Source organism: Empidonax traillii, unplaced genomic scaffold (assembly GCF_003031625.1).
Source record: "Empidonax traillii isolate 1590-97213 ecotype Southwest subspecies unplaced genomic scaffold, ASM303162v1 scaffold148:size1803964, whole genome shotgun sequence".
Taxonomy (NCBI): Eukaryota; Metazoa; Chordata; class Aves; order Passeriformes; family Tyrannidae; genus Empidonax; species Empidonax traillii.
The window spans coordinates 264,584-278,520 of NW_020955341.1; the positions used below are offsets into that span (position 1 = coordinate 264,584).

General features: G+C 36.8%; 1 protein-coding gene across 11 annotated transcripts in view; it reads left to right on the plus strand.

Moving 5' to 3' along the window:
- Window positions 1-13,937, plus strand: part of MRVI1 (murine retrovirus integration site 1 homolog) — a 102,193-nt gene that overhangs the window by 75,018 nt on the left and 13,238 nt on the right. For 9 of the 11 annotated variants that reach the window (XM_027884530.1, XM_027884532.1, XM_027884537.1 and 6 more), the window contains 10 exons: window positions 234-334; window positions 1,437-1,507; window positions 3,264-3,437; window positions 4,417-4,494; window positions 4,970-5,019; window positions 5,453-5,494; window positions 6,649-7,239; window positions 9,523-9,601; window positions 12,307-12,427; window positions 13,234-13,264. In XM_027884530.1, coding sequence (XP_027740331.1) covers window positions 234-334; window positions 1,437-1,507; window positions 3,264-3,437; window positions 4,417-4,494; window positions 4,970-5,019; window positions 5,453-5,494; window positions 6,649-7,239; window positions 9,523-9,601; window positions 12,307-12,427; window positions 13,234-13,264 — 1,338 coding nt within the window. The remainder of the gene's footprint in view (window positions 1-233; window positions 335-1,436; window positions 1,508-3,263; window positions 3,438-4,416; window positions 4,495-4,969; window positions 5,020-5,452; window positions 5,495-6,648; window positions 7,240-9,522; window positions 9,602-12,306; window positions 12,428-13,233; window positions 13,265-13,937) is intronic. The other 2 variants (XM_027884538.1, XM_027884540.1) reach the window with 2 other exon arrangements.

Consider the following 13,937-nt stretch of genomic DNA (forward strand, 5'->3'; position numbering starts at 1 on the left):
ACTTTTCAAAGAAAACTGATATTCCAGGTCGTCTTCATCTCTTTTTAGTAATTTAAGTGTAGGTCTGTAGATCACATTTGTCTTATCTAACTAGAGCTAATTCTCTCTTAGTTCAGTCATTTTCTCTTTTAGCCAAATTGAGCAATGGACATTATTTTTCACATAGAGCATCAACATACAGTGGTTTGAATTTCTGTTCAACTACATTTTTGTGTTTGTCACAAACCATGCAGGACACTGCAGTTGGAGGGACAACATGCAGCACCCCTTCTATTGTTCTTCCAGAGAATGCTCTTACACCAGATGCAGAAATTGATAAAAATCTGGTTAACAGGTACTGTATAATACACCTATGCATAAATTGTACAGTAATTCCAGGTGCTGTGTTTCTAAAATACTGCTTTGAAATGTATATTGTATGAAAGTAGTGTTACTATGTCTCCATTTGTGATTTGCTCATGTTATCTTAGCATTTTGATGATGGTGTTTGGGATGCTGGGTGGAAGAACAGCAATATAATTGATACTAAAAGATTAAACTTGCATAGAGCCTCCCAACCTGACTCACTGAGTTGGACAACTTAAATGTCTTGAATACAGATTTAATATAGATTTAATAATTTAATACAATGAGTTTTGAAGCAGATATTTGGATCCACATGGATGGGACAAGAATACCACCTTGAGGTGAAGTATATGGGAAAGTAAGCTGTTGAATGGAAATAATAATTCTGTTTGAAGTCGAAAACTTCAATTCAGTTTTGAGTTGAATTAAGGTTATTTCCACTATTCTGATAAAGCATACTTCCTGACCTTGTCTTTTTTTAATTTATTGACCTGTCATTAGACTTAAAATACAGGGCAAAACACTGAATTGGAAAGTATTGATTGTAAATCTATAATTTGCTTGTACTTCACCAAACCTCAAGATCATTTTAGAGTCAGAACTGCAATGCATCCCTTTAAAAGCAAAATTATTTACCAGATCAGCGTTGAAATTTCTGCAGTCATTAGAGACTTTCACCTGGTTTGCATGTGCCTCTATATGGGAGTGTCAGTGTGGGAGCCTACGGAATTATTTCAGCCTTAAAACTTAGTTTAAGAAGCAGTAATAATTTACAAAGACTAAATTTTTTTTCACTATGTACCACATTTACATGAGTTTTCAGTCATGATGATGGTCTAAAGAGATATAGGATTTTTCTGAGAAATCTAAACTCACAGGTTGTTAGCAAATTTCAGAACTCGTATGTGAGAGCGATTTCTGCAATTTTCCTTCATTCTTCAATCTTCTCCATTTTCCAGTTGTTTGGAAATGAGAGGAACTTCAACAAATGCTTTTTGTCTTCATTCTTTTTAATCAAAGTGCTTTCTTTTTAGTGTTAAATTTTTGTAGATAATTAGGACCTTTTTTTTTTTTAAAATTCTTCTCTCTAGGTCTCGTAGTCCTCACAGGAGACATTCTAACCGTGCCAATAGGAATTCTACAAGTTCCTTGACTTCTGTTGGTAAGAAGTGATCACTCATTTGAGCTAGGAAGTTTCCTCAGAAAATGTGACATGCAATAAAGACCTAATTATGAAGTCTGACTGCACTGACTACAGTTTTAACTTGTGCACACTGTGTAATGCATGCACAGGGAATACTGCTGGCATGTTGAATTTTGTTAGGGAATTGCATGCAGAGTGACTCAGGGAAATATGTGTATTGTTACTCACATAAAGTTTTAGATTGCTGCATTAGCTTAACATTTTTAGAATGTCTGCTTTAAATTCTTGTTGAATAGAGACTACTATTCAGTAATATTGGGCTTGTTACTTTTGAACTTACTTGCTCAAGGAAGGTAGAAATTATTACCATGTCTTGCAAATCTTCTCTTTTGCTGGCACAGGGAAAGTGTCATGGAAGGGCTGTTTCTCAAAATTCTGAGCCACAAATCTTAGTTCAAACCAAAACAGATATTTCACTGAAAATAGGTTGCTTTAAGAATATTCACTCTGTGGGCATGATTTTTGACAGCCTTGCAATTGGTGTAAATTTAAGGACATTAAAGCCAAAGCACCTTTCCCTTCCCCCCAAAAAATCAACCAAAAACCAACAAAAGAAACAACCCCTCACCCACAAACCAAAACCCTTCGATTTTTTGTTCCTTACTCATGTCTGTAGTTTTTCTGAAAACTGGTGGTTCTGCAATGGCTCTTGTCAAATTTTAAAAAATTTTTCTTGTATTACCTGATGACTTCCCCCCCCTCCCCCGCCATCCAAGCTGTTATTTAGATGTTTGTAAAAGCCATTTATACCAACTTACACAGTTGCCTTTCTGACAACTGACTGCCACCTTTGCTCCAACATAGCCTGGAGGATTGTAAAAATTGATGCTCAGAGTTTAGTGTTTTCAAACAATCTGGAAGCCAGGGATTAATGGGTTCATTCTACAACTAATTAAGATTGTTTAGAAAACAATGCATTAATCTAAAGGCCTGAGTGTAAGGCAGTGGCCTTCGGTTTGTGGTCTGTACACCTCCTGGGTCACTTCTCTAACATCAGCATAAGTGTGGACCCTCTTTAACCCTTGAGTATTCTAATGAGTATTCTATTGGGAATTTTCCTTTGGAAAATTCTTGCAGGTCCACCACACAGTAGAGATTGATTTGCTTTTTGGAATAGCTTTATGATTCCTAGGCTTTAGCTGCTCAGCTCATGCCTGCAGCTTTGCCAGCTGCAGCTTTACTGTTGCTTCTGCATTTTTGGGAAAAGCTCTTCTGTCTGCATAGAATAAAATCTCTATACTTGCAAACTCTGCACTTTAGTTATAGATTATTTCATTTAATCACCTGTTTGTTAAAACTAGTGGGCATAAATCTTTGCTAGGTGAATTTGTGGGATCTTAGCCTTGAAAATCTGAACATACAAATTCCAGGAAAAACCTCAGTCTTCAACAGAAATGCCATGACTGTTGGCTGAGATGGATCTAATGGCACTTCTACTTAGAAATTAGAACAAGTGTATTGGGGACACTGCTGAAAAAAAGCCAGTTCCCCATATCAGAGCATCTTTGATCATAGGCACTTAGTGGGCTATCTGTGTTTTGGAGGACTTGCTCTGAACTTGAGAATATGACATTAAAAATGAGCAGACATTCATGTTTGTTAAATGCAAGCACAAAGTTAAATTTATAGGTGTGTTTTGTATTTGTTACTCTGATGTGCCACAATATACCTGGACACTGGAAGTACAGCTCCAATTCTGACATTTCCTACACAGACAACAGCGGGCACGTGATTGACCTGGTAAATGATCAGCTACCAGATGTCAAGATATCAGAGGAAGACAAAAAGAAGAACCTTGAGCTACTAGAAGAGGCAAAGAAAGTGAGTGAGAGGTTTCTAATGCGCAGAGGCAGAAAGTCGAGGAGCAGCCTGCCAGAGTCACCCACAGGTAGGTGCAGATTGTGGAAACAGGATTATATATTCTACTTCAAACAAGTGCATCAAACAAGCAACTACACTGCTACTGTTTACATGCGCTTTGGTAATTTGATGGTCAGAATCCCTCTGCCCCTCTCACGATTCCATATGAAATGACCAATCCCGGTGTTCATATGTGTCAGTGGGAAATGTGAAGTTTTTAAGTGCCTGAATGTCACACTGCAAACACTGGAACAAGAGAGCAGGAGGTACTTTTACTGAAATCTAAAAAATGGTCCAAATTATTGTTTGTGGGTATTTTCTTCCTAAAGCTCCTATTGTACATTAAATGAAATTTTAATGATTCATACTGCTGATAAAACATTACCCCAGACATAATTACAGACTCTTGTTCTGAACATAGTCATAAACTAAGCTAAATGAACCAGATCATACTTTTAAAACAGCAGAATAAAATGTTTTGTTCTAGAATGTCAACTGAAATTACTTTTCCCCTTATATGAAGTGTTTGAAAACTGGAACAAAATGCCATTTTACCATGAAATAGGACTTTCATTTAGCTTTGAAAAGCCAGTTCAAACAAAGTTTTTTGTCTTAAAATTCGCTTGACAGTTTCTGGAGGGAAAAAAAACCCCCCACAGCTACACTTACTAGAATTAAATTTTCTTTTCCTTTTTTCCTAAATTCCACCTGAACCCTGTTTTATGCTATTTCTCTGCAGTGCTTACAGTATCAGAAAACTGAGGAGAACAAGGATTCTGTGTATCAACAAAATAGGATTAGTTTTTGGCAGGTATAAGATATAAAACCTACTTAGAATTCCTAATTTACTTAAAATTACTTGTCAGGTTCTGGAAAAACACATGGCTGATGACTATGATATTCATGCTTAAATCTTCTCTGAATTTTAAAAAATCAGAAGCTACAAGCCTAGAAAGTAAAATTACCCTTTTTTTTGTTTGTTTGTTTTTGTCTTTTTTCTAATGAAGCAGTTTCCCCTACTCTTAGTCCTAAAGTTTCACCAGTAGCATCTCGGAGCAACTCTCTCACTCTTCCAGTTCCATCAGGTAAAATGATCATAGAATAGGTAAGGGTGGAAAAGACCCCTAAGATCAACAAGTCCAACCATTTTCAGGTTCAAACTCTAACTTATAAAAGCTCACAAAAAATATTTTAAAATCTTTCTCGAGGAGAAGTCAGGAGTAGATTTAAGTCTGTACTCTTGAATATTATAAAGCCCATACATGTATATAAAATATAGTTTTACATATATATTTTATTATATTTTTATTCCTGTGGTGCTGCAAGGTTACACATTCTACTTTTTTGAACTTTTCAATAATGGAATTTTAAGAAGCTTTAATTATCTTTCACTTCTATATTTTTGAATATTCTTTTCCTTTTAATTAGTTTTTTTGACATTTAATTTTTTTCCTTTCTATATTAAGGGGAACTGTGCACGTATGTGCTGCCAATGCTATAGAAGTAAAAACTTTGAGCAAAATATCAGGATATGCCCTAATTATGTGTGTATCTTTCCAGGGTCTGATGCTTGCACAGCCACTAGTATTGAATCTGTATCTCCAGGGCAGGTAAGAGCTGAATAGTCTGTGCAGTAACCTGGTTTTTACAGTACTATATTAGTATGTACTGCCCTTTTAGTCCCCAAGGAAAATGGGATGTTTGGAATACTGGTTTATATACACCAAGATTGGATTGTTGATATGTTTTTTTCTGCAGAGCGAGGGACTAATAAATGTTTACTCTGAAGACAAAAATCCATGAGGTAACGAGTGCTGAAAGATCATAGAGATCTGTTAAGTGTAGAAAATAGAAGAAGATCCAATACAATCGTAATCTATGAAAAAAAAACTAATCCCTAAATTTATTTCATAACTAAATGTGACAAGCAAAGTAAAAATTAAGAGATTCAAAGTTCATCCATTAATATCTATATCTAACATCTGCAGCATAGATGTGAAAGATAACCCTGTAAGGCAATTCTTTCTTCCCTTTTTTTGCTAGAATAACAGAACTGTGAAAGAGGATGACAGGCAAACTGCAGAGGTGAGTGTTTCACATGAAGAGCTGAACAAAGTCTGCTGGTTGTGTCTTAGCACACATATGACTTGTTTCTGTGACTAAAGATGCTGAAAAACTGTTCACTGAGCGAAAAGAAAATTACACTGCTCTAGGAAAGTGTGAAGCACCTGCAAATGTGGCGGAGGACAATGGGCCTCCAGATGGTCTTTACATCCTATCATGCACCCTGAGCTAGCTCAATTAATATCAATGCACTAAATGACTTTATAAGTGTAGTAAAAATATCTGCCATAGCCACTTGGGTGTGTGCCAGTGCTTCAGACAGGCAACCTCTTCTAGACACCTCTGGGGCAGTGCAAGAGGTTACTGAGACTTGTGTTCCTCACCACTGGCGGGATGTTACTGCTCCACACAACTATCAGTGGAGAAGTTTATATGAATGTTTCCTAATTTGTTTTAGGTGATATTGGTTGGCCCATTAAAGAAGTTTCTCTGTGTGTGGAATAGACCACACTCACAAAACCCACTATGGCAGCAGAGTTTTGGAGCAGTAACCTTGAAGGAGAGGAGCAGCAACATATCTGAGGCAGAGCCCACGGTTAGATTGTATGTTGGTGGCCTTAAATTGCTGACACAGGGACCCTTAAATAAAATACAGATTCTGTACCAAAGGAGCCAAGGTATAGGCAAAAATTCTTCTCCTGTAAAGATTGCAACCAAATTATCATCTGTGGTACTGCACACAAAGAAAGAGGAGAGAAATTTCAACATGTGCTTTAATTTGGTGTACAAGCCCATGGGTTTTCTTTTCCCTTGGGAGCTGAGGGACTAGAAGATAAGAGACAAAAGAAAGTAACAGTGCCGTGAGATACAGGTTAAAGGTGTGTGTTCAGGCAAACCTTGCATTAAAATGATGAGGAGCTTGGCTGTGTGAGCAGTGCTATAATGGACTCTGGGAAGGGAGAGGTTAACTCAAAAGTTCAGAGAGGAGATTCCCAATTCAGTATTTTGAAGGGCCTTTTAAAAAAAAAAAATATTTCTTTTGTCAACAGCACATGTTTAAAAGCAAATGTCACTGAAAAGGAAATGGCTTTTTACAGTAAAAATCTGTCCTTGGGCAGGAGAACAGAGGAATCTGGACTAGTTTCTTTGTTTTATATGTGTACCTCTGCTTTCAGAATGCTGCAAAAGGATTAACTGATCGAAGGCAGAATGATCAAAGAAAGATTTCTCAGGGAAGGTTGGTTCCTCGTTCTGCTGGTTTTGAAAACTCCAAAGAGAAGCTGTCTGACCAAAAAGAAAACTTTGATCCACATAAACATATGGATACTTTACCTAAATGCTCCCCTTCAGGTGGTGATGGTGGTAGAATGTCTCTTAATCCTTGCATGAACGTTTGTGAAAATGAACTTGGAAAATCATTCCTCAAGAAAGGAAAAGAAAATGATGTTCCTTTCAGAACCCATCTACCAGGAGCAGGGATAGGAAATATGGACTCCAAGCTAAAAATGCCTGTTCCAGAAATGAGGGACCATAAAGTTTCAGGTAAACCGGAATTCAAACTGTGTGGACTGCGTCCTCCTCTACTACGGGCTGTGTCATGGGACAGCTTGGAGCCTGGGCAGAAGGAGAAAACACCTTCAAAATTACCATCTGAGGAAGATAAAAGCTTTGCTGGCAATAAACCCAGCAATCAGTTAAAAGCCTTCAAAGACCTTCAAATCCAAGTTCAACCAGTTCGAATGCAGAAGTTAACAAAGCTCAGAGAGGTGAGTCCTAACCACTTATATCCTGTTTTAAAGTTGTTTTCATGTCTTGCTAAACTTTCAGCTTGCTTAACATTGTTTTTATCATTGCAAGATACATACAGTGATATAATAGGAAACAATTTCAGCAAAATCAATACAGAATTGTATCATGTTTTTCCTTGTACAACTTTAGTCAGTTGTAACCTGTAAGTGATCCCGTGGAATTATTCTATTTCAACATGCATCGAGTGCACTGTGGTATCTTCAGTGTGCCCTGTGCATGTGCTCTGGCACATTGTCATACTGGTGTCAAGAATGTACTAATTGCTTTCATTCTGACAGAAAGGTTTGTCTAAAACACAGGATAACTCATTTTTTACATCATTTACATGAGCTCTAAACAGAAAGCAACTGATTAACAATCGTGTCATTTGTAAAACATCCATGGGACTAAATTGATCCAATTTGATTTCTGAAGAGAATTTTAGTCCTGAAGTTCCTTTCTAAGGAACATTCTCTTTAAAAGAGAAACTATGATGTGCTTTTTCTGCTCCTTCAGAACTGTCCTCAGATCCACAGGTTCTCCCAGTATAGTGACTAATTGTTTGATTTCTGTATGAGTGGGCTGAGACCTCTGCATAAGGAGAAATCTGTTACTGAAGTTTGGAGTTACTGTACTCTTATAAACGGGCTTTGTGTATCATATATTGTTTGTAAACTTTATTAGGATTTAAAATTCCCTTTTACTTTATTCAGCTGAGTGTTTTTGAGTCCTGTGTTGGTTGGTACTCTCCCTTCTGAAGGCAGTAGTCCTGTCATTTGGGAATACCAGCCTTTGCAATACCATTACACTTGCAGGTCTGACGGGACAGAAAGTGGTTTTGGTATTTATTTGCTTATTGAACATTCTCAGAAAATGTCTCAGAGTGTCCAGAGCTGTAAAAATGGGGGTCTCTGAGAGCAAGGGCACATAAAGAATGTCCAGACTCACAGTTCCTAATCCTAATGAGGTGCAAATGTGTCAGATTTCAGAAGAACAGACTTGGACACTGCGGGATCTATGAACTAATCCATTGTTAAATAATTGTCTAAATGGTTAGTCAAAGTTAAGAATTAAACCCTAAGGAAAAAAGCAGAAATATATTTTCTTTGAGCCCCAGTAGTCAATATTTTAACATGAACACAGGGGTGACAAGCAACGACCTCAAATTCTGCATCTTGGTTAATCCATTCTCGTAGTATTGGGAGTGGCAGCTCAGTTATTCATCTTCTCTTTATACAACAAACATATTCTTAGCGTGCATGTACTGCAAGTTCTGATTGTAGAGACACCTGAGCCATATAATTATGGAAGAAAGTCTTCACTGTGAGGGTGGTGAGGCACTGGAACAGGTTGCCCAGAGAAGCTGAGGATGCTCCAGCCCTGGAATTGTTCAAGAACAGGTTGGATGGGGCTTTGAGCAACTTGGCCCAGTAGAAGGTGTCCCTGGTCAGGGCAGGGGGTTTTGACCTCAGTGATCTTTAAGGTCCCTTCCAAACCAAACCATTCTATGAGTCTAAGATTCTCTAATTCTGAACAGCCTAGAAGCTGTTAAGCACATATAATAATTAGAATAAAAAAAATTATTATAATAGATATATAATTCCAGTTAGGTGAGCTTTGAACTTTGCCTCCAGTAGGAATGGTCTACTCATAAACAAAAGCAGATGTTTGTGAATTTTAAAAAATACATGAGAATATGCAAGAGATGATAAAAGGAGAAATAATACCACAAGGTTTAATTCTGGAGAGCATTTTTCCCTGCCTGTAAGGAGAAGGAACAGAGCACAGTGACAGTGAAGCATTAACTTGCAGCTGTAGCATCCCAAGCTCTGGTCTTAATAAAGTCAAAGTGGACAAATCTCATATCTATGATTTTCTGAATTTTCTCTGTTCTCTGGGATACTTGGTAGTTACTGGAGCTATGTCCAAAACTGCTTTCTTTCACTCCCAATTACTAAAACTCTCTTTTTCAAACCTCTATTTCTATTTGAGTAAGTGGCACATTTTGCAAATCTCTGTTAGCATGACCAGGATTTTTTCTAAATAATGCCTGCATGAAATGTGAAATATTCAATATTTTAAAGTGTGTGTGAATGTCTGTGTATCCATGCTATGTAATACCTGACTATAAGTTAATATAAATAATCTCCATTATGTTTATTAACTAAAGTAAATGTTATATTCACTGCTCACATGGAAGGGATATTTAAACTGAGATTTCTAGTTCAGTGACTTAGAAATGTTACTATTTTTCTTAACAGGAGCATATTTTGATGAGAAATCAAAATTTAGTTGGACTTAAACTTCCTGAACTTAGTGAAGCAGCCGAACAGGAAAAAGGTGCAGTATCATAAAAGCTGAAAGGAGTGTCTGTTATACACTGATTCTTATAACTGACTATTGGGGGGGTGGGAGGAGAAGTCTTTTACTTCAGTTGCAATAGTAGTTGAAGAGACAAAGGTAATAAATGATAATTAAGAGAGACCAGTAATGGAACTACCTCAATTTCTTGATGACCTGAGCCAAGAAGATACTGCAGATATTTTATTACAACTGAGTGAAAAGATGCACATGTAAACTGAGGCTATTTTGGACATAACAGCTGGAGGACTGCTTGGAGTTTCAGTGGCTTTCTGTAAAACCTGTTCAGCAGTGATGGACTGAATGAATGTGACCTCTGCAAGATATTGTGGTCAGAAGGGTGAATTTAATCCTTGGGAGTATAAATAGGGGATGGAAATGGCATTTTCACTTCTGGTACCCATTTCTATGTCAATGCTATAAGAAAGAGTAAGGTCACAAAAGAGTCATAAATGTGATTGAAGGACTGGAAAAATATGCCTATGTGTAAGGGGGATTTTTAAAGCTTAATTTCTACGAGTTCTAAGGAAAAAATAAAGGAAAGTGTTTTTTAGGAAAAGGTCTAAAGCTGTACATAAACGAGGAAAAAGAAATCTGGCACCAAATTTTTTTTCCAAACTAACACAGGCACAAGATATTTGATTCCTGTAGGTTGCATCTCAAAAGATTCAGGGTAAAAATAAAGAGCAAAGATATAAACCTGAGGACAATTCAACATGTGGAAGAATTAAATAGCAATAGTGCTGAGCTATCAAACGAAAATTTTTATTTGAAAGTAGTAAAGTCAGAACTTGTTCAGAGTGTTTTAGAGGCCACATTAACTGAACCTGATTGTCCAAAATTTGATCCAGAGACAATTTCAATTTTTCTTAATACTGATCATTTTGCTAGTTCATAGATTTGCTTTGGAGCTATTTCATAAGGCCTTGAAGTTTCTGTTACACTGAGAGATGGTTGAGGCATTTCATGTTACCTCTGGAAACAGACTCGTTCTTCAGTTTGAATGAAACAAAATTAAAAGACATTTCTTGTCCTCTTTATTTAGGGATTATAGCTTTGGATTGTTAGAGTTGATAATATTATTCCTGTCACTCTGCTAATATGTGATTTCCTGAAAATTATTTACCAGGCTCTGTTTGAAAGTATAAAATAGTTGCCCCCATTTTACCAGCCCATTACATGGTTTTTTCAGGTTTGAAAATTGTGAGAAAAACATTATGAAAAGCTAAGCATTCTTTTATCCAGCTCTCCAGCCAAGATCTCATGAGCATCACAAGTTCTTCAGAGTCCAGTAACTTATCTAAATGATAGCCAGAACATTAAGGGTCAACTCTTTGTCCTCAGTGGGGAAAACAAGCGAGGGGTCAAATCCTTAGTTCATTTGTTAGGGAGACTTCCTTACATTGTCATAAAAGCCACCTTGTGCTTTTTAGCTGGAGTAGTAATTTTGCTTAAACAAGAGGAAATAGCCAGATACTTCATTATTACTGTTATTAATCCAATATACTGCCTCTATCACGTTTTCTCCCAATGACAAGTTATTGTTGTCATCTGAGTAGACACACCTTTGCATCTCCAGGAGTGGAATATATTACACTGGAGACATTGTGGTGTCAGGCCGGATTCCATGGGGAAGCACATGGCTGTTCTTAAGGGAATACTGGAATTTTTTAATGTAAAGGAAATGCACATAACTGAAATGTAGCTGGAAAGAATCTCCCATTATGTTCTGGCTTCATGTTAATGCTCTCCACATTTACAACCTTTGAGCTTTTTCACACTATTTGTTTTGCTAGTCTAAGAATATTTTGTTACACCTAATGAAAAGTTTCCTTCCCAAGTCTGAGATCCAGACTGGGGCACCTGCCTTTGCTATAGGAAGGTACTTCGTTAAGTTCTGGTAAGATAGGAGGAGAGAAGGGAATTATTATATATGAAATTAAAGAAAATTAAAATACAAAAGCTAAGTGATATGAATTTAAAAAAAAAAAAAAAGTTTGAGCCATATCTTGGTCCTTTTGAAAGTGACAGAAGTAGAGAAAGTAAGGACAACCTTTCTGTCCTTATTCAATGAACATGCAGTGAGACAAGTGCATGTTGTAATTCACTACCATAAATGGTGCACGAAATCTCTAGGATAGTACATTACACTGGACTTCATCTTGGTAGGTGGCCTTTAAAGCCTCAGAAAATGACAGTACTGTCCTACAGAATCTCAGCCAAAATATTCCAAAAGTGATCTAAAGCACAAATGCAAAATGTTAGGTTAGAAGTTCAAGTATTAAATCTGGGTTCAGTTTGAATTCTAGGAAAAATGCTTATACAAAACTTATTTTTCAGTGCATTAGAGACCATCAGAGCACATATGACTTCAGTTTTTCAATGACAGTTTTGCAGATTGCTTTTCTTGTCACTGCTCAAGAGGAAGACAGGGAATCTAGCAGTATTTAGGGATGGGTGACGTATCACCACATGCAATAGAAGTAACATTCTGCTTGAAGGGATGGACCTTTTCTTTTTGTTCACTTTTGCTCCCAGTAGAGTTGGGTGGAAGCCTCACTGCTTTAAAAAGGCCACAGTTAAGCCAAGAGGTCCTATTTGCCTCTGAGATGCTGACTATTAATGGTTAATGCATGACTTTTCAAATAACAGAATGTTTTTTTTAAATCTGAAAATGTCTTCAGGCCCTTCACCTCTCCCTTCCCCCACTGAAGAGGAAGAGACAAAGAATAGCTCTGACGTCATGCCCAGCATTCCTGATGTATTGCTGCGAAAACTGCGAGTGCACAAATCGCTTCCAGGAAGGTAAAACCTCGTTAGAAGTGGAAAGATCATCCGGGAGGAGGAACACTGATGGGTTCCAGTGAACTCCCTTTGTGGGGTTCCACTCACAGGGGTCCATACAAGGGGATGAATTGCTGCATCTTAAATTTGTCTGACAAATTTTGAAGAGCGCACCGACTTCCGGCCAAATTTTAAATTCAGTTTGTAAACTCGGCATAAAAAGTCTGAAACCTAAATTTCAGTGTTACAAGTAGATTTTTGCACAGATTTTTCCACCCCTGGCTGCCAGGATTGCTGCTGCAGATACAAATTCACGTTGAAAGCATTAGTGTTTCTCTCCCCCTGAAAAATAATCAGCACAGGTAATGCTTACCAGTGGTAGAATTTGGGCAGGTAAGAATTCTGCAATTTTTCTGCAGGTGACAATTTTTCAGGGAAATTGAGTTTATTTGGGAAATGTAATTGAAGGACTCGCTCCCAAATGCACTGATTTGGGCTTTGCAAGACTTTAAAACAATTCCAAACATATCTGGCCAAAACTAATTCCTACATTCACCCAATGTCATTTGAAGCACTCAATAAGTGTTCTCTGTGCAGATGAAATAAATATTTAACATTTGTTTTGAAGGAACTGTTGTATACAATATTTTATATAAATGAATGCATGAGGTGAAGAAGTTCAGATTGTAATCAATACTGAAATGTAGTGGAAAACTCATAAACCTCAAACATACGTTTTGTTGTTCTTTTCAATCAAGTATTAGAATAGCTTTGGTTTTAGAAACAAAACACATCAAAATGTGAATTTTTTTTGCTTTTATTTCTAGCTCCCCTCCACTTACTGAAAAAGAAGTTGAGGTAAGTATGTTCTTAAACTAATTATTTTGGACATATGCCTCAATTTTAAGTGGTTACTGTGAGTCTAAGGGTGGTTATTAGAACAAGGTAACAGGATGCTTCTTTTTCCCCCAAAAAAAATATTTCTCAGAAAAAACATTTTGAGCTCAATCAAAATAACAACTTTGTGAAAGAAGAGCAACATGAACTGTAAAACGACAAAGAAGGAATAAGCAAAACATTTGTATTTGCATTTTTCATAATAAAATAAGCATTCATTTTAGAAATTATTAAATTATAACTAAAGTAGTAAAAAAATTGAGATTAAAAAGGAGCAGAAATTAGATGTTAAATTACATTTTTATTGTCCATTAGGAGGTTTGGGGTGGTTTTTAATAATATTTTGCTGTTAGTTTACATCATTCTTACTTTCTCAGTTGAAGTCAATAATTTTGTTTGCAGGTTGCTCTTTAGCTTGCAGCCTCTGTTTCATTGTTTGTTTTTTTTCATGTACCAGTCAAGAAAAGGATCTTTATTCACATAGATACGTGGAACTGTTGGTGCCTTGTGCTTTGTAAGGTATTAATCCTAAGAAATAATGTGTCTGGTAAAGAAAGAAACAATCTTTAAAAGCAGGGTGCAAGAGAATAAAAATATTAGCACTTAATCTTTCGCTGGCTTCAGTGGTAGGTGT